Below are 12,203 nucleotides of genomic sequence, written 5' to 3' on the forward strand. Positions count from 1 at the left end.
AACGTATTGCAAAGGATATTGTTATTACGCCTAGGCCTATAGCTCCAATTGCCCTAGGTCTCCGCCACTAGGGACAGTAGCATCCTCCGCCCATTAAGGTTCAAGTCCAACATTTGACATTGATGCTCGCATTTTTCAAGATTTATAGGTCTTTTAATGATTTTTAATGATGTGTATTTAATGGAAGGAGACGTTCTCATCGATTACGAAAACGTCTATGACGACTTCATCAATCTCAAGATGATGTGTCGACTCAGTCTCTCAGAGATGCTTATAGGGGTACTGTATGCGTTCATGCGTTCATAGGGGTGAGTGTATGTATGAGCGTCCGAGTCTGTACTGTGTCAAAAAAAACTAGACGGTAAGAGCACAATTTCTGTTCATTTTGGGCAAACGATATATATTTTTTTTCATATGATTGTGTCATCTTTCAATCTACGGAATCAGAATGCACCTATTGTACGATGTACGTCACTTGTTAGGTTTTGCCTTTAACTATCCATACTTGCCCTCAAAAGTTTTTCTCACTTGCCCGTCCGATTGGCAGATTAAATCCAACATTCGGTGTTTTATCTCACAAACTTCCTTTCTTTTTGGGGGAAAATGAGCAACGTGACAAGCTGTGAAGGTTACAAATTTCTAGCCACTCTTCTTAATTATTTTATGTGCAGGTATAGGTAAAAGTATTACTCCACACGATAAAAGTATTACTTCGTATAATTCAGAGACGCTGTGCATAACTGATAAGTTACAAACAGAAGGCTTGGTCTCTTTCAGATGACCTAGATAAACAATTTGAGGAAACGTCCGTCAAAGGAACTAAAAGAAAAAGATACCCAGTTGCAGCTACTAAAATCAGGATGATGTGAAAATTTCAACCATTCGACCACTTTGCTCAAAATTTTCCCTAGCCAGACTAACGCTGCTTTGGCGGCTACACTCACAGCTCCAGGCTTTTCTATCTATCCACCTCGGTAGCCGTTCTTTCTTATGGTTATGGTTGTAATAGTGGAGTCATTGTTTCCTCGTGACAGTTTAGAGCTCGTCGTGGCCGGACAGGTCTGAAGACGCAGCGTCGAGTTTCTGTTGCAGCTCCTGTTATAGATTGTTATATATATAAAGCAAAACTCCATTAGCTCCCAACCTCAATGCAAAGAAAGAAAACACATTCGTGATAGGGACAAGAAAGAACCTTCAGCTTCTCTTCAACACACATTGCAGGAGTTGACAGTACAGCGACATACCTGCGCCATCGGAACAGAGATAGAAATAATTAACATGATATAATGTGCATTTTGGTAAAAAGATCAAAGGTGTATCATGACAAAAAAACTACGCACTCGCATCTGCTGGGCTCATCGACACCGTTAAGCTCGTTGCTCAGCCCACATCTAAGCCTGACCTGCATAAAAGTTAAGCCGCACAGTTATATTTTAATACATGCAAATGGAAAGAGCTGTGCTTAAGGAGAATGCAGCCCTGAATAATAGCAAGTACCTTTAGGCTTCGGTCAGGGCCATTCCAGCATTTGTCTCCATTTGAAAAGTGCATCATCCTGCAGGATTCTTCAAATTTGTCCCAGCGCCTGACCAACAGAGAATTTCCATTTTCATTTACCGCACAAGATAACTAACTGCACTAGGAATGATAACATGGTGCAAATGCATGTTTGTGTGCTTCCATGCACAGAATAGGATGTTTAGGCTTGTGAACGTCATACACAAGAGAAAATAGAAACTATAATTTTCTTCCAATTAACTTTCAAGTAGCTCTAAGCTAGTTGGTAGCTAAACCAGCCAGGACTCTGCAGGCAATTCTCTAGAAAATGGTCCATGTTCAAAGATAAAATGGCAGTAAAGCAGAACAATGCTGATAGACACAGCACATTGAAAACAAAATTGCACTTCCCTAATCTATTCCCAAAATCGCATCCCTAAGAGAACATGAATGGAATTAGTCGTTTGAAAACATGGTAACGTAATATAACACAGAAAAAAGTTGCTTATATACACAAACCTACATAGTAAGAAAGCTATCCGGGTTGCCTATGTAGTGAATTGTAACTTCGACCATTACTTGTTCACACGCAAGTATCAACCCTAGAGCTTCATCCAGTTTACAAGATTAACAGCCAGGTTATAGCTCAACCTTTCAAGATTCTACGTTTATTTCGCAAGCTATTGTACTGAAAAACGTAATCACGGTAATGATGAAGAATGAACAAGATCTCAGCTCGTGCTCTCTAAAACACAGTTAATAATCTACACAATGCATTTTTCTAAATAGCATTACTCAGTGTTTTCCCGTATTGAATATGAATGTGAGAATTTCTACAACATATCAATATGATAGTGGTAGTGGACCAAACTAAATATGAAGTTTAATCAATGGATTACAGTAGGGAATAACAAAAAAAAAACTAAATCTGAAAGGAGTGCGAGAAACACACCCCAGGTTAGTGGAACTGTGTCCTTCAACCTGTGAAGCTTTCTTGTATGGACAGACCTTGTAAACATACCTGCCAATAGGGATCATGATTCAAAAATCAGTAAACCTAACCAAATATAAAATGAAAAAAAAAGGTTTGAATTTTTTGAGAGATGGATACATACTTGCCCTCCTTGCCCTCAAAGCACTGGTCATAAAAGTAATAAAACTCCTTCTCCTTACCTAACAAGAATGCATTTCAATCAGTTTCAATTTTCCACAAGTTTACCAAGGTAATGTATTAACTAGACTAACTAATCAGATGAGGTCAGCATCTAGAGTAGCAGGTAACATGTAATACAGAGCAATAATGTTCTAAAGAAATGAAGCCTCAAATAGTTGGAAATGTATTTAAGTACCACGGGCCGAAATGCAAACTATGTAGATTCGGCTAGAAATAAAACCAAAAAGATATATGAAAGAAACATACAACGGGGACGTTCTTTATCTATGGTTGGACTACACTATCCTGTAAATGACTCTCTAAGTTATTATTTGGCCATTTTACGGAACTTCAACAAATTTGCCGGTCAAAAATCAGTTTGGCTTCATGCCTGGGAGGTCGACCATGGAAGCCATTGTCTTGGTACGATGGTAGGAGCTAGGGCCCTACCGGGTCTAGGGCGTAGGTTGTAGGGGAAGGAGGGGGTTGGACGTGGCGAGGCTCGCGGTCGCCGGCGGCCAGGCACCGTCGTGCGAGAGAGAGGAGGAGGCGGCTAGGGTTAGGTCTCCCGGCTCCCTTCGGGAAGCCGAGCAAATAATGATTGCTTCTTGCTTGATTAGATTGATACATCTCCTCTCCTTATATAGAGAGGTTTACTTGACTCCTAAGCAAACGATCCTAATAACGATAAGATAATTGGGCTAAGCCCCTAATAATGATAAGATAACTTGGGCCACAACCCACTGGGCTAAACCCCTAATATGCCAGTCATAACACTTCTCCCCGCCTGCACAAACAGCTCGTCCTCGAGCTGTAAGGTGGGGAAGCGCTTGCTGAACTCCTCGAGGTGATCAACCAGCGTCAAACACCTTCGCGACAGCTGGGGCGGCCAAGTCGGCGGCGACGGCGTCCTCCGGAATGTAGTCTGCAACCTTCAGGTAGAAGAGTCGCGGGCAGGCGTGGCCGGGCGTGTAGGGCTCGTCGCAGTTGAAGCACAACCCTTGGCGGCGACGCTTGAGTAGCTAGGCCGAGGTGAGCCGGCGGAACGGGCGCGCCGCGGTCACGGCGAGGGGTGCCGCGGAAGCCTGAGCAGGCCGACCCTGCGCGGGATCTGGCCAGGGTAGCGACCCAGCGGCCCGGGACGGTGATTCCTGCTGGACGGCCACCGCGCGGCGCTCGAACGCGCGGGCGTAGTACATGGCCGTCTGGAGATCCTGGGGTCCCCGAAGCTCCACGTCCACGCGGATGTGATCCGGAAGTCCACCGACAAAGAGGTCGGCCCGCTGCTGCGCCGTCAGGCCCGACGCGTGGCATGCCAGGGCTTGGAAACGGTCGGCGAAGTCCTGAACCGTGGAGGTGAAGGGAAGGCGGCCTAGCTCTGCCAGGCGGCTCCCGCGGATCGGTGGCCCAAAACGAAGGAGGCAGAGCTCGCGGAAGCGCTCCCAAGGGAGCATGCTGCCCTCGTCCTGCTCGAGGGCGCAGTACCAGGTCTGTGCTGCGCCGCAGAGGTGGTAAGAGGCGAGCCAGGTACGCTCCGAAGCGAGGGTGTGCTGCCCGCGAAAGAACTGGTCGCACTGGTTGAGCCAGTTGGGGGGGTCCTCCATGCCGTCATAAGTGGCGAAGTCAATTTTGGCGAACCGCGGCGGTGTCTGGGTCGGAGCGTCGTGTCTGACTGGCTCGGAGGTGCGGAGCAGCAAGGCGGGCGGCGCCTGGTCGGAGTACCCCGGGTAGGGGCCCGCGGAGCCGGATGGCCCGCCGAACTGCAGGGACGGAGTCGGCTGTTCCGGAGCCGTGGTGTAGACCGGTGGTGGCGAAGACCCGGCCGCCCAAGCTGGCAGTGGCGACGGGGAGGGCGAAAACCGGACTTGGTGTATCGGCAGGCCGGCCGGTGCGGACGACGGCAGTCCAGAGCTGAGCAGAGGTGGCGCCTGGAGCTGCAGCGGCTGTTGCGGAGAGTGGGCGGGCGCGGCGGTAGCCGCGGTAGCAGTCGGTGGCCACTGTGGCCAGAGGGGGGCCGCAGCTAGGGGCGGCTGCAGGTGCAGCAACGGCAGAGGCGGCCCACTGGGGTGCCCCGCCTGGAACGGCAGCATCGGTGGCCCGCCAATTGCAGGCGCGCCCTGAGACGGCCACGACAGCGCGGGGTGGCCGTAGGCGGCGGTAGTCGCAGCCGGCGGAGGTGCGTGTGGTCCGGCCAGGTACAGATGGAAGCCCTGGACGGCCGTCACGAGATCCCGCAAGATGCTGGTGACTTCTTCCGACGTGAAAACGGCGGGTGTCGGCGTAGCGGAGGTGACCGGGGCCGGCGGCATGGGAGGACCGGCGGTGGTGACGGGGACCGGGGCCGGCGGCGTTGGGGAACCGGCGGTGGTCATCGGTGCGGTGGTGATGATTGGCAGCGGCGGCGTTGGCGTTGACGAAGACATGATCGAGCCTGAGTCTCTGGATACCAAATTGGTAGGAGCTAGGGCCCTACCGGGTCTAGGGCGTAGGTTGTAGGGGAAGGAGGGGGTTGGACGTGGCGAGGCTCGCGGTCGCCGGCGGCCAGGCGCCGTCGTGCAAGAGAGAGGAGGAGGCGGCGCAAGGGCAGGAGGCGGCTAGGGTTAGGTCTCCCGGCTCCCTTCGGGAAGCCGAGCAAATAATGATTGCTTCTTGCTTGATTAGATTGATACATCTCCTCTCCTTATATAGAGAGGTTTACTTGACTCCTAAGCAAACGATCCTAATAACGATAAGATAATTGGGCTAATCCCCTAATAATGATAAGATAACTTGGGCCACAACCCACTGGGCTAAACCCCTAATATGCCGGTCATAACATACGACAACCGTCAACTCATGGAGAGATATAGGGAGCAAAAGAAGGACCTGCATATAGTGTTCATTGACTAGAAGAAGGCCTACGATAAGATACCGCGGAATGTCATGTGGTGGGCCTTGGAGAAATACAAAGTCCCAGCAAAGTACATTACCCTCATCAAGGACATGTAAGATAATGTAGTGACAAGTGTTCGAACAAGTGATGGCGACACTGATGACTTCCCGATTAAAATAGGACTGCACCAGGGGTCAGCTTTGAGCCCTTAACTTTTTGCTTTGGTGATGGATGAGGTCACAAGGGATATACAAGGAGATATCCCATGGTGTATGCTCTTTGCGGATGATGTGGTGCTAGTCGATGATAGTCGGATGGGGGTCAATAGGAAGTTAGAGCTATGGAGACAAACCTTGGAATCGAAAGGTTTTAAACTTAGTAGAACTAAAACCGAGTACATGAGGTGCGGTTTCAGTACTACTAGGCACGAGGAGGAGGTTATCCTTGATGGGCAGGTGGTGCCTCAGAAGGACACCTTTCGATATTTGGGGTCAATGTTGCAGAAGGATGGGGATATCGATGAAGATGTGAACCATCGAATCAAAGCCGGATGGATTAAGTGGCGCCAAGCTTCTAGCATTCTCTGTGACAAGAGAGTGCCACAAAAGCTAAAAGTCAAGTTCTATAGGACGGCGGTTCGACCCGCAATGTTGTATGGCGCTAAGTGTTGGCCGACTAAAAGGCGACATGTTCAACAGTTAGGTGTGAGGAGATGCGCATGTTGAGATGGATGTGTGGCCACACAAGGAAGGACCTAGTCCGTAATGATGATATACGAGATAGAGTTGGGGTAGCACCAATTGAAGAGAAGCTTGTCCAATATCGTCTGAGATGGTTTGGGCATATTCAACATAGGCCTCCAGAAGCGCCAGTGCATGGCGGACGGCTAAAGCGTGCTGATAATGTCAAGAGAGGTCGGGGTAGAACGAACTTGACATGGGAGGAATCCGTAAAGAGAGATCTGAGGGACTGGTCACTGGAGTACCACCAGAGAACTAGACATGGACAGGGGTGCATGGAAGCTTGCTATCCATGTGCCAGAACCATGAGTTGGTTGCGAGATCTTATGGGTTTCACCTCTAGCCTACCCCAACTTGTTTGGGACTAAAGGCTTTGCTGTTGCTGTTTTTTTTTTGTAGTGTATTCTTGCTCAGGAACCATGTTAGCACAGTTCTCATTACCATTTACTGGATGGCTTAAGAAGTAGTTTCATCAACGGAAAGCACAACATTTGATAAAAAAATCCCTAACAAAACTAATAGCTGCAAAATATACAAGTGGGTGATGCACTCAACCAACGAGGAGACAAAGTTTCAATTAACTTACCAAAGTCTTGCTTTAGCTTATCTGTCAGAGAGGTTATCCTAGATTGAATTTTGGACAGCTTTGAGCTAGCATCATCATACTCCTTCCGAACATGAGCAGCCTCTAAAATCATAAATGTGTAAGCGTTAGCACATACTCATATAAATCATGAAGAATCAACAAAAGTAGTATGTACGACTGACCTGATAAATCAACAGGGGTCCTGAAAAAGTTGAATTTCTGTAAAACATTCTGTACAGTTTGCTGAATCTTGTCCAGCCATGATGCTTGTCCTGAGGCAGTTAAATCTGAAGGAACAAATCAAATAAAAAATAAATAAGCACATACAATAGGATAATCGGTAACCACATACAGTAGGACAGGAATTATTGTTGTCATATAAACACACTATACCTGAATGGTCATCACCTTTCCGGTCGTCATCAGATTTATAGGACACATCAGGTTCTTCATGATCATCAACATATTCATCATCTGATACATTAGACAACTCTTCGTCTTCAAATTTGTGCCTATCATCCTCAATTTCTGAATGATAGCCAGCATAATTTTCTTCTACGGGTTCTGGTATATCATGCTCATCTTCAAATGCTTCTTCTGCAGGTTCTGGAAGATCCAGCTCATCCTCATGGCCCTTTTTATCGCTTTTACCAACATCATCTACATTTTCTCCAGTCCAGCGAGAAGCTACCAGACGACCCAATTCCGCCTTTGACAAACCTTCAGAGTTGACAGAAGTATGGTCCTGCAAGACATACAACAATGCTTCATAACTTGAAATTGGAACTGCATTCCCAAGAGATCAACAAAAATTGTACAATATATTCTGGGTATCATAATAATTGTATAAGTAATAAAAATATAACGTCCACACCAAAATTTGACCATCCTTAACCGAATATAATGGGAGATAAGGACAACGACAATGTGAAAAGACAAGCAAGTGCAGTTTTGGATATAGCTTATTAGTTACGGGACATCAGAAATCTAGACAAGACATCACAATAGCAAATATTAAACAAGTTCAGTGACATGAGTCAGCTGCAAAGCAGTTACTACACCACCTGCTCTTCGGTAGGTACTGCAGATGTCTCCACCGGTGGTTCGTCATGTCCAGTCCCAGCTTTAATGTCAGGCTGACATGGAAAAACAGCATATATACACTCAAATTTGATATTGAAACAAACTAGCATATCAATTTTCTAGTACCAAAAGTTAACTATACCACTTCAACAGATGCCTCGCCTTCTGGTGAGTGATTGTCATGGTCCGTGATATCTCCATCATGATGTTCAACTACCTATGTTAAACAGTAGTAACAAAATAACATAAATATATTTTTATAGCAGTGAACTAACAAGGTGCATAATGAGTACCTATATGGCTATATCTTGTACGTTAGTACTTAGGAGTGAGGACTTCACTAATTTGCCAATGGTTGTCATTTCTATGTTAGTCATATGGTCTTTCTTGGTGCGTAACGAGTACCTATATGGCTATACCTTGTACGTGAGGAGTGAGGACTTCACTAATTTGCCAATGGTTGACATTTCTATGTTAGTCATATGGGCTTTCTTAGTTAACCGTGGCAATTATTATGAAGCTGTCAATTAGGTTTTGTGTAAGCAAAGCAGTTGCTGAAGCATCAAAGGGCTCCGAATTGTGATAGGCTCATAGCAGTAGCTCACCTCACCTACCTCGCAATGCTTTTCGCCTTGAGGCCATGGCGTCCCCACGGCGCAATTCAGGAATCGGCAGGAGGCGGGGCAAGAGCCATGAATTGCTTGGCGGGAAAGAGAACTATGGCATGAGAAAGGGAGGGGCAAGAGGTTGGGGGAGTCACCAATTCAGAGAAGGGAAGGGGAAGGGTATGGGAGGACACCATCCTCATCTCACCCCCCCCCCCCCCCCCCCTTCCTTTTTTTCTGCAATGTTTCTTCTCGGATTTTCCTCACCCCTCTGTTTTTTGGCTTTTTGCTGGCTCTTATTCATTCATCTGTATTTTTTTGGGTATTGACTCGTATTCCTTCACTTCCCTTCTGTTCTTCCTGGCTAGGTTGGAGTCTTGATGGCTGACATTGAGAAAGTGAAAGAGAAGGGCAACTGAAGACAAAGAAGAAACTATGGGAAGGTGGCCTGCATTACTTAATATTCATCATTTTTCTGCCGTGTGTGTGTGTATGTGTGTGGGTGGGGGGGGGGGGGGGGGGGGGGGGCTCGTATGATATCGCCTTGGGCAGTCAGGTGGTGGTCAGATTGTGCTACTTCGCCTCGCCCTATCAGCATGATAACCTTGGCCGGAATTGCACAGAATATTTCTTGATAGCTTCAGTTGAACCTACAGCCTCCAGGGTACGTGGGCATTATCTGTTTCTTGAGATGTGTGTATGCTTATGAAAATTGCGACCACAAGAAGGGAAGTTAACAATCCATTTTTTAGATGTTATTAATTCAGCTTATCTACCGCGAAACCCTAAAATTGAAGTACTAAACCAACCATTTAAGGCTTTATTTTGTAAGTGGACGGACGGCTTAAATGATTTTAAAAGTATAAAAATACAAGAGACTGATTTCATGATTATTTCATTACTTCTGTGAATTGCTTAAGTACAAAACTGTCTCCTATCAAGGTAATTCGGCTTCTGATATTATGGACGAGGATGATGAGTTCTAGTTCTTCAAACTGAGGTGATAGTAACCAACATGGAATAGATGGACGAGGGGTCAAACAATATATAGGAAGAACCACCAACCTTGCTTTCATCTTCTTGTGCCTTCTCATTAGTGTCCTGAGAATCTGCTTCCTGAGAGGCATCAGGTGCTTTGTTTTCCTCAGCTGCTTGTTTTTCAGCTTCTTCTTTAATTCTCTTTTCTTCCTTCTCTTTTATTAGGCGCTCCTCTTCCTCTGCCTTTTCTATTAATCTCTTTTGCTCTGCACAGCATGAACAGTATTGGACACATAAAAACTATCCATCTAAAATTAACATCTTCCGATATACCCCTCTGCAAAACGACGAGTTAGCTATGAGGGCTCACCTTTGAGCTTGTCAACAAGCCCCTGGAGTATCTTCTCTTCACCCTTCAGTTTTGTTAACTCTGCTTCATCTTTAGCAATTGCCAATTTGGCCTTTTCAACTTCCTGATTCCGAATAACGACACCACTTTTATATGTAGCTACTTTCTTCTTTAACTTCTCCCTCGCCGCCTTGCCAGCTTCCCAGCATGTATTCTTGCAAGTGCCATTGCTACCGTATTCGTCACTCCCATCACAGCAATCTAGCAAACAATGAGGAACAAGTAGAGCAAGTTATAAAAGGATCAATGGAATAGGAGCTCCAGCCAGTTTCTTGGTCTCTAGTCTTTGTTGTACATGTATCTTTAGTTTTAACAAAAACAAGTAGAGCAATGGAACAAAGAAAAGGCAACTGCTATTAGCCTCTTACCGCATATACCATCATTCACTCGCGACGAGAAGATGGTGATTGGAGAATGTCCGGCATTCTTGCAGTAGAATTTCGCCTCCGGGCACGCGGATGTCCCTGCGCAGGAAAAAGGAAGCACGATTCAATGAACTGCTCTCCTGGTTCCAAAATTGGCACAAATACATGAGCCTAACAGAGAGAATATCCCAACTTTCACACATCTCCGGCACGAATGGATCCCCAAGACTCCCACAGTTCAAAACCAACGCGCACAGGCCATGAAACTAAGGGGGGCTGGCTCTACAGCAACCTCGGAGAAATCACACCAGACGCGGAAGAAAAAGAGCGTGTTTTTAAGCAAAGAAGGAGAAAGAGGCGGTACCTGGCTCGTCGGTGCCGTCGGGACAGTCGCAGAAGTCGTCGTTGAGCTGATCCCTGGTGAACTTGCCCGATCCGTCCCTGCACTTGATCACGCCGCCCCTGTAGTACGCCTCATCTGCGCCCAGCAACGCTAAATTAAGAACCGCATCTACCTGGCGTCGGCAGAGAAGGCGCAAAAGAAAGCAAAGCGCGGTCAGATCCGGGGGGAACCTTGCGGAGGGATGCCGAGGGTCTCGAGCGGCGGAGGGGATGCAGTGGCGGCGGCAGAGATCCATAGTAGGAGGAGGAACGCGAGGACCCTCATGGCTGGCCGGAGCAGCAGTGGACGGGTCGGCGAACAGCGTGGGTTCGCTTCAGGTTTGGGTGTCACCAGGCAAAGAACCTCCGCCCCACAGGGAAAAACGGAAGGAGCCTCGATTTTATTTTACTTTTACTTGTCTCTCCAACAACTACCCACAAATTTCATCCGGCGGACAGAAAAAACAGTCCACAAACATGGATGCGAGAGGCAGGCCATCCAACACTATTCTGTGTATATGTCCACTAGTAAATAGCAATTCAAAACTCAAATTTAGTCCGATCCACACGGTCTGATTGCATGCCCGATCATAACCAAAAGAGACTAATATACTTAGTTTTTAAAAATGTCCAAATCCAAAAAAACACCAGTCCGGCAGTCCATGCAATTTTTTGCCGTATCGGACCGGCGTCTGCTCTCCGATCAAAGTGTCGTCGTCGTCGCGTAGACAACCTCCACGTCCGCCTCCGCTACGTCCTCATTGTCCGCCGCTATCAACTAATCTTTTTGCCGCTGCAACATCTGATGACGGACGGATTGCACGATCATTCTTGCATTGGCATCCAAAGAGTCCAGATTTAAGGTCAACATCTTGGTGTCCTTTGCATTGGCTGCGATCTTCAACTTCTTTTCCTCGAGCGCGGCCTTCCTCTCTTCGATCATGATTCTCCTCTCTTCAACCATGAGCTTCTTGTCCGTCTCATCCATCAACAATTTAAACCTCTCCGCATTTTTCTCCTCCTTAAGGTACGAGCGCTTCACGCATGCCTCCTCCTTCTTCGACAAGATGTCCTCAATGGGCATGCGCACCACGATCTCCACCCCGCGCGGGCACCATGCTCGCCAGCGCCGCCTGACCTGCCCTATAAGTACCCCCGAACCCCCTCTCTCAAACTCCCAACTCGATTCCACCGAAGCGCCGTTAGACTGCCCGCACCACCTTGTCCTTGCTGCCTCGGCAGAGAGATCGCCGGTGATATTCCGGCGTACCCCGACCACCTCGCGACCACCCAACCCCACCACGAGAACCACCACTCCACGGCAAACCCCCTGGTCATCTTCTTCGAACCCAAAGCCCCCTGCAACCTCGAGGTCGACGGAGGCCGAAGCTCAGCACCACCATCGTCGTAACTCCCGTGAGCTCCTCGTCCATTCGGTCGCACACCTTGTCCATTCGATTTCCCGTGCCCGTGCGCACCTACTGACCAACTCACGCATCTAGAAGAGCCCACGTTTGAGCACACCGTCGACACC

General features: G+C 47.6%; 1 protein-coding gene across 2 annotated transcripts; it reads right to left on the bottom strand.

Moving 5' to 3' along the window:
• Positions 1–699: 699 nt before the first annotated feature.
• LOC109778525 (glucosidase 2 subunit beta) lies at positions 700–11,092 on the bottom strand. Of its 2 annotated transcripts, none has more exons than XM_020337092.4 (16): positions 10,862–11,092; positions 10,653–10,766; positions 10,292–10,387; positions 9,885–10,124; positions 9,602–9,780; positions 8,074–8,148; positions 7,913–7,984; positions 7,242–7,593; positions 7,031–7,135; positions 6,849–6,950; positions 2,613–2,670; positions 2,450–2,518; positions 1,498–1,585; positions 1,341–1,402; positions 1,193–1,244; positions 700–1,095 (listed from the first exon to the last, which is right to left on the bottom strand). In XM_020337092.4, the coding sequence occupies exons 1-16, from the start codon at positions 10,953–10,955 to the stop codon at positions 1,036–1,038; spliced, it is 1,818 nt and encodes a 605-aa protein (XP_020192681.1). In that variant the 5' UTR covers positions 10,956–11,092; the 3' UTR covers positions 700–1,035. The 2 variants fall into 2 exon arrangements, with proteins under 2 accessions (XP_020192681.1, XP_073366360.1); XM_073510259.1 differs by having other exon boundaries at positions 8,074–8,144; positions 9,598–9,780.
• Positions 11,093–12,203: the final 1,111 nt, after the last annotated feature.

The sequence above is a fragment of the Aegilops tauschii genome, chromosome 3 (assembly GCF_002575655.3).
Source record: "Aegilops tauschii subsp. strangulata cultivar AL8/78 chromosome 3, Aet v6.0, whole genome shotgun sequence".
Classification (NCBI taxonomy): Eukaryota; Viridiplantae; Streptophyta; class Magnoliopsida; order Poales; family Poaceae; genus Aegilops; species Aegilops tauschii.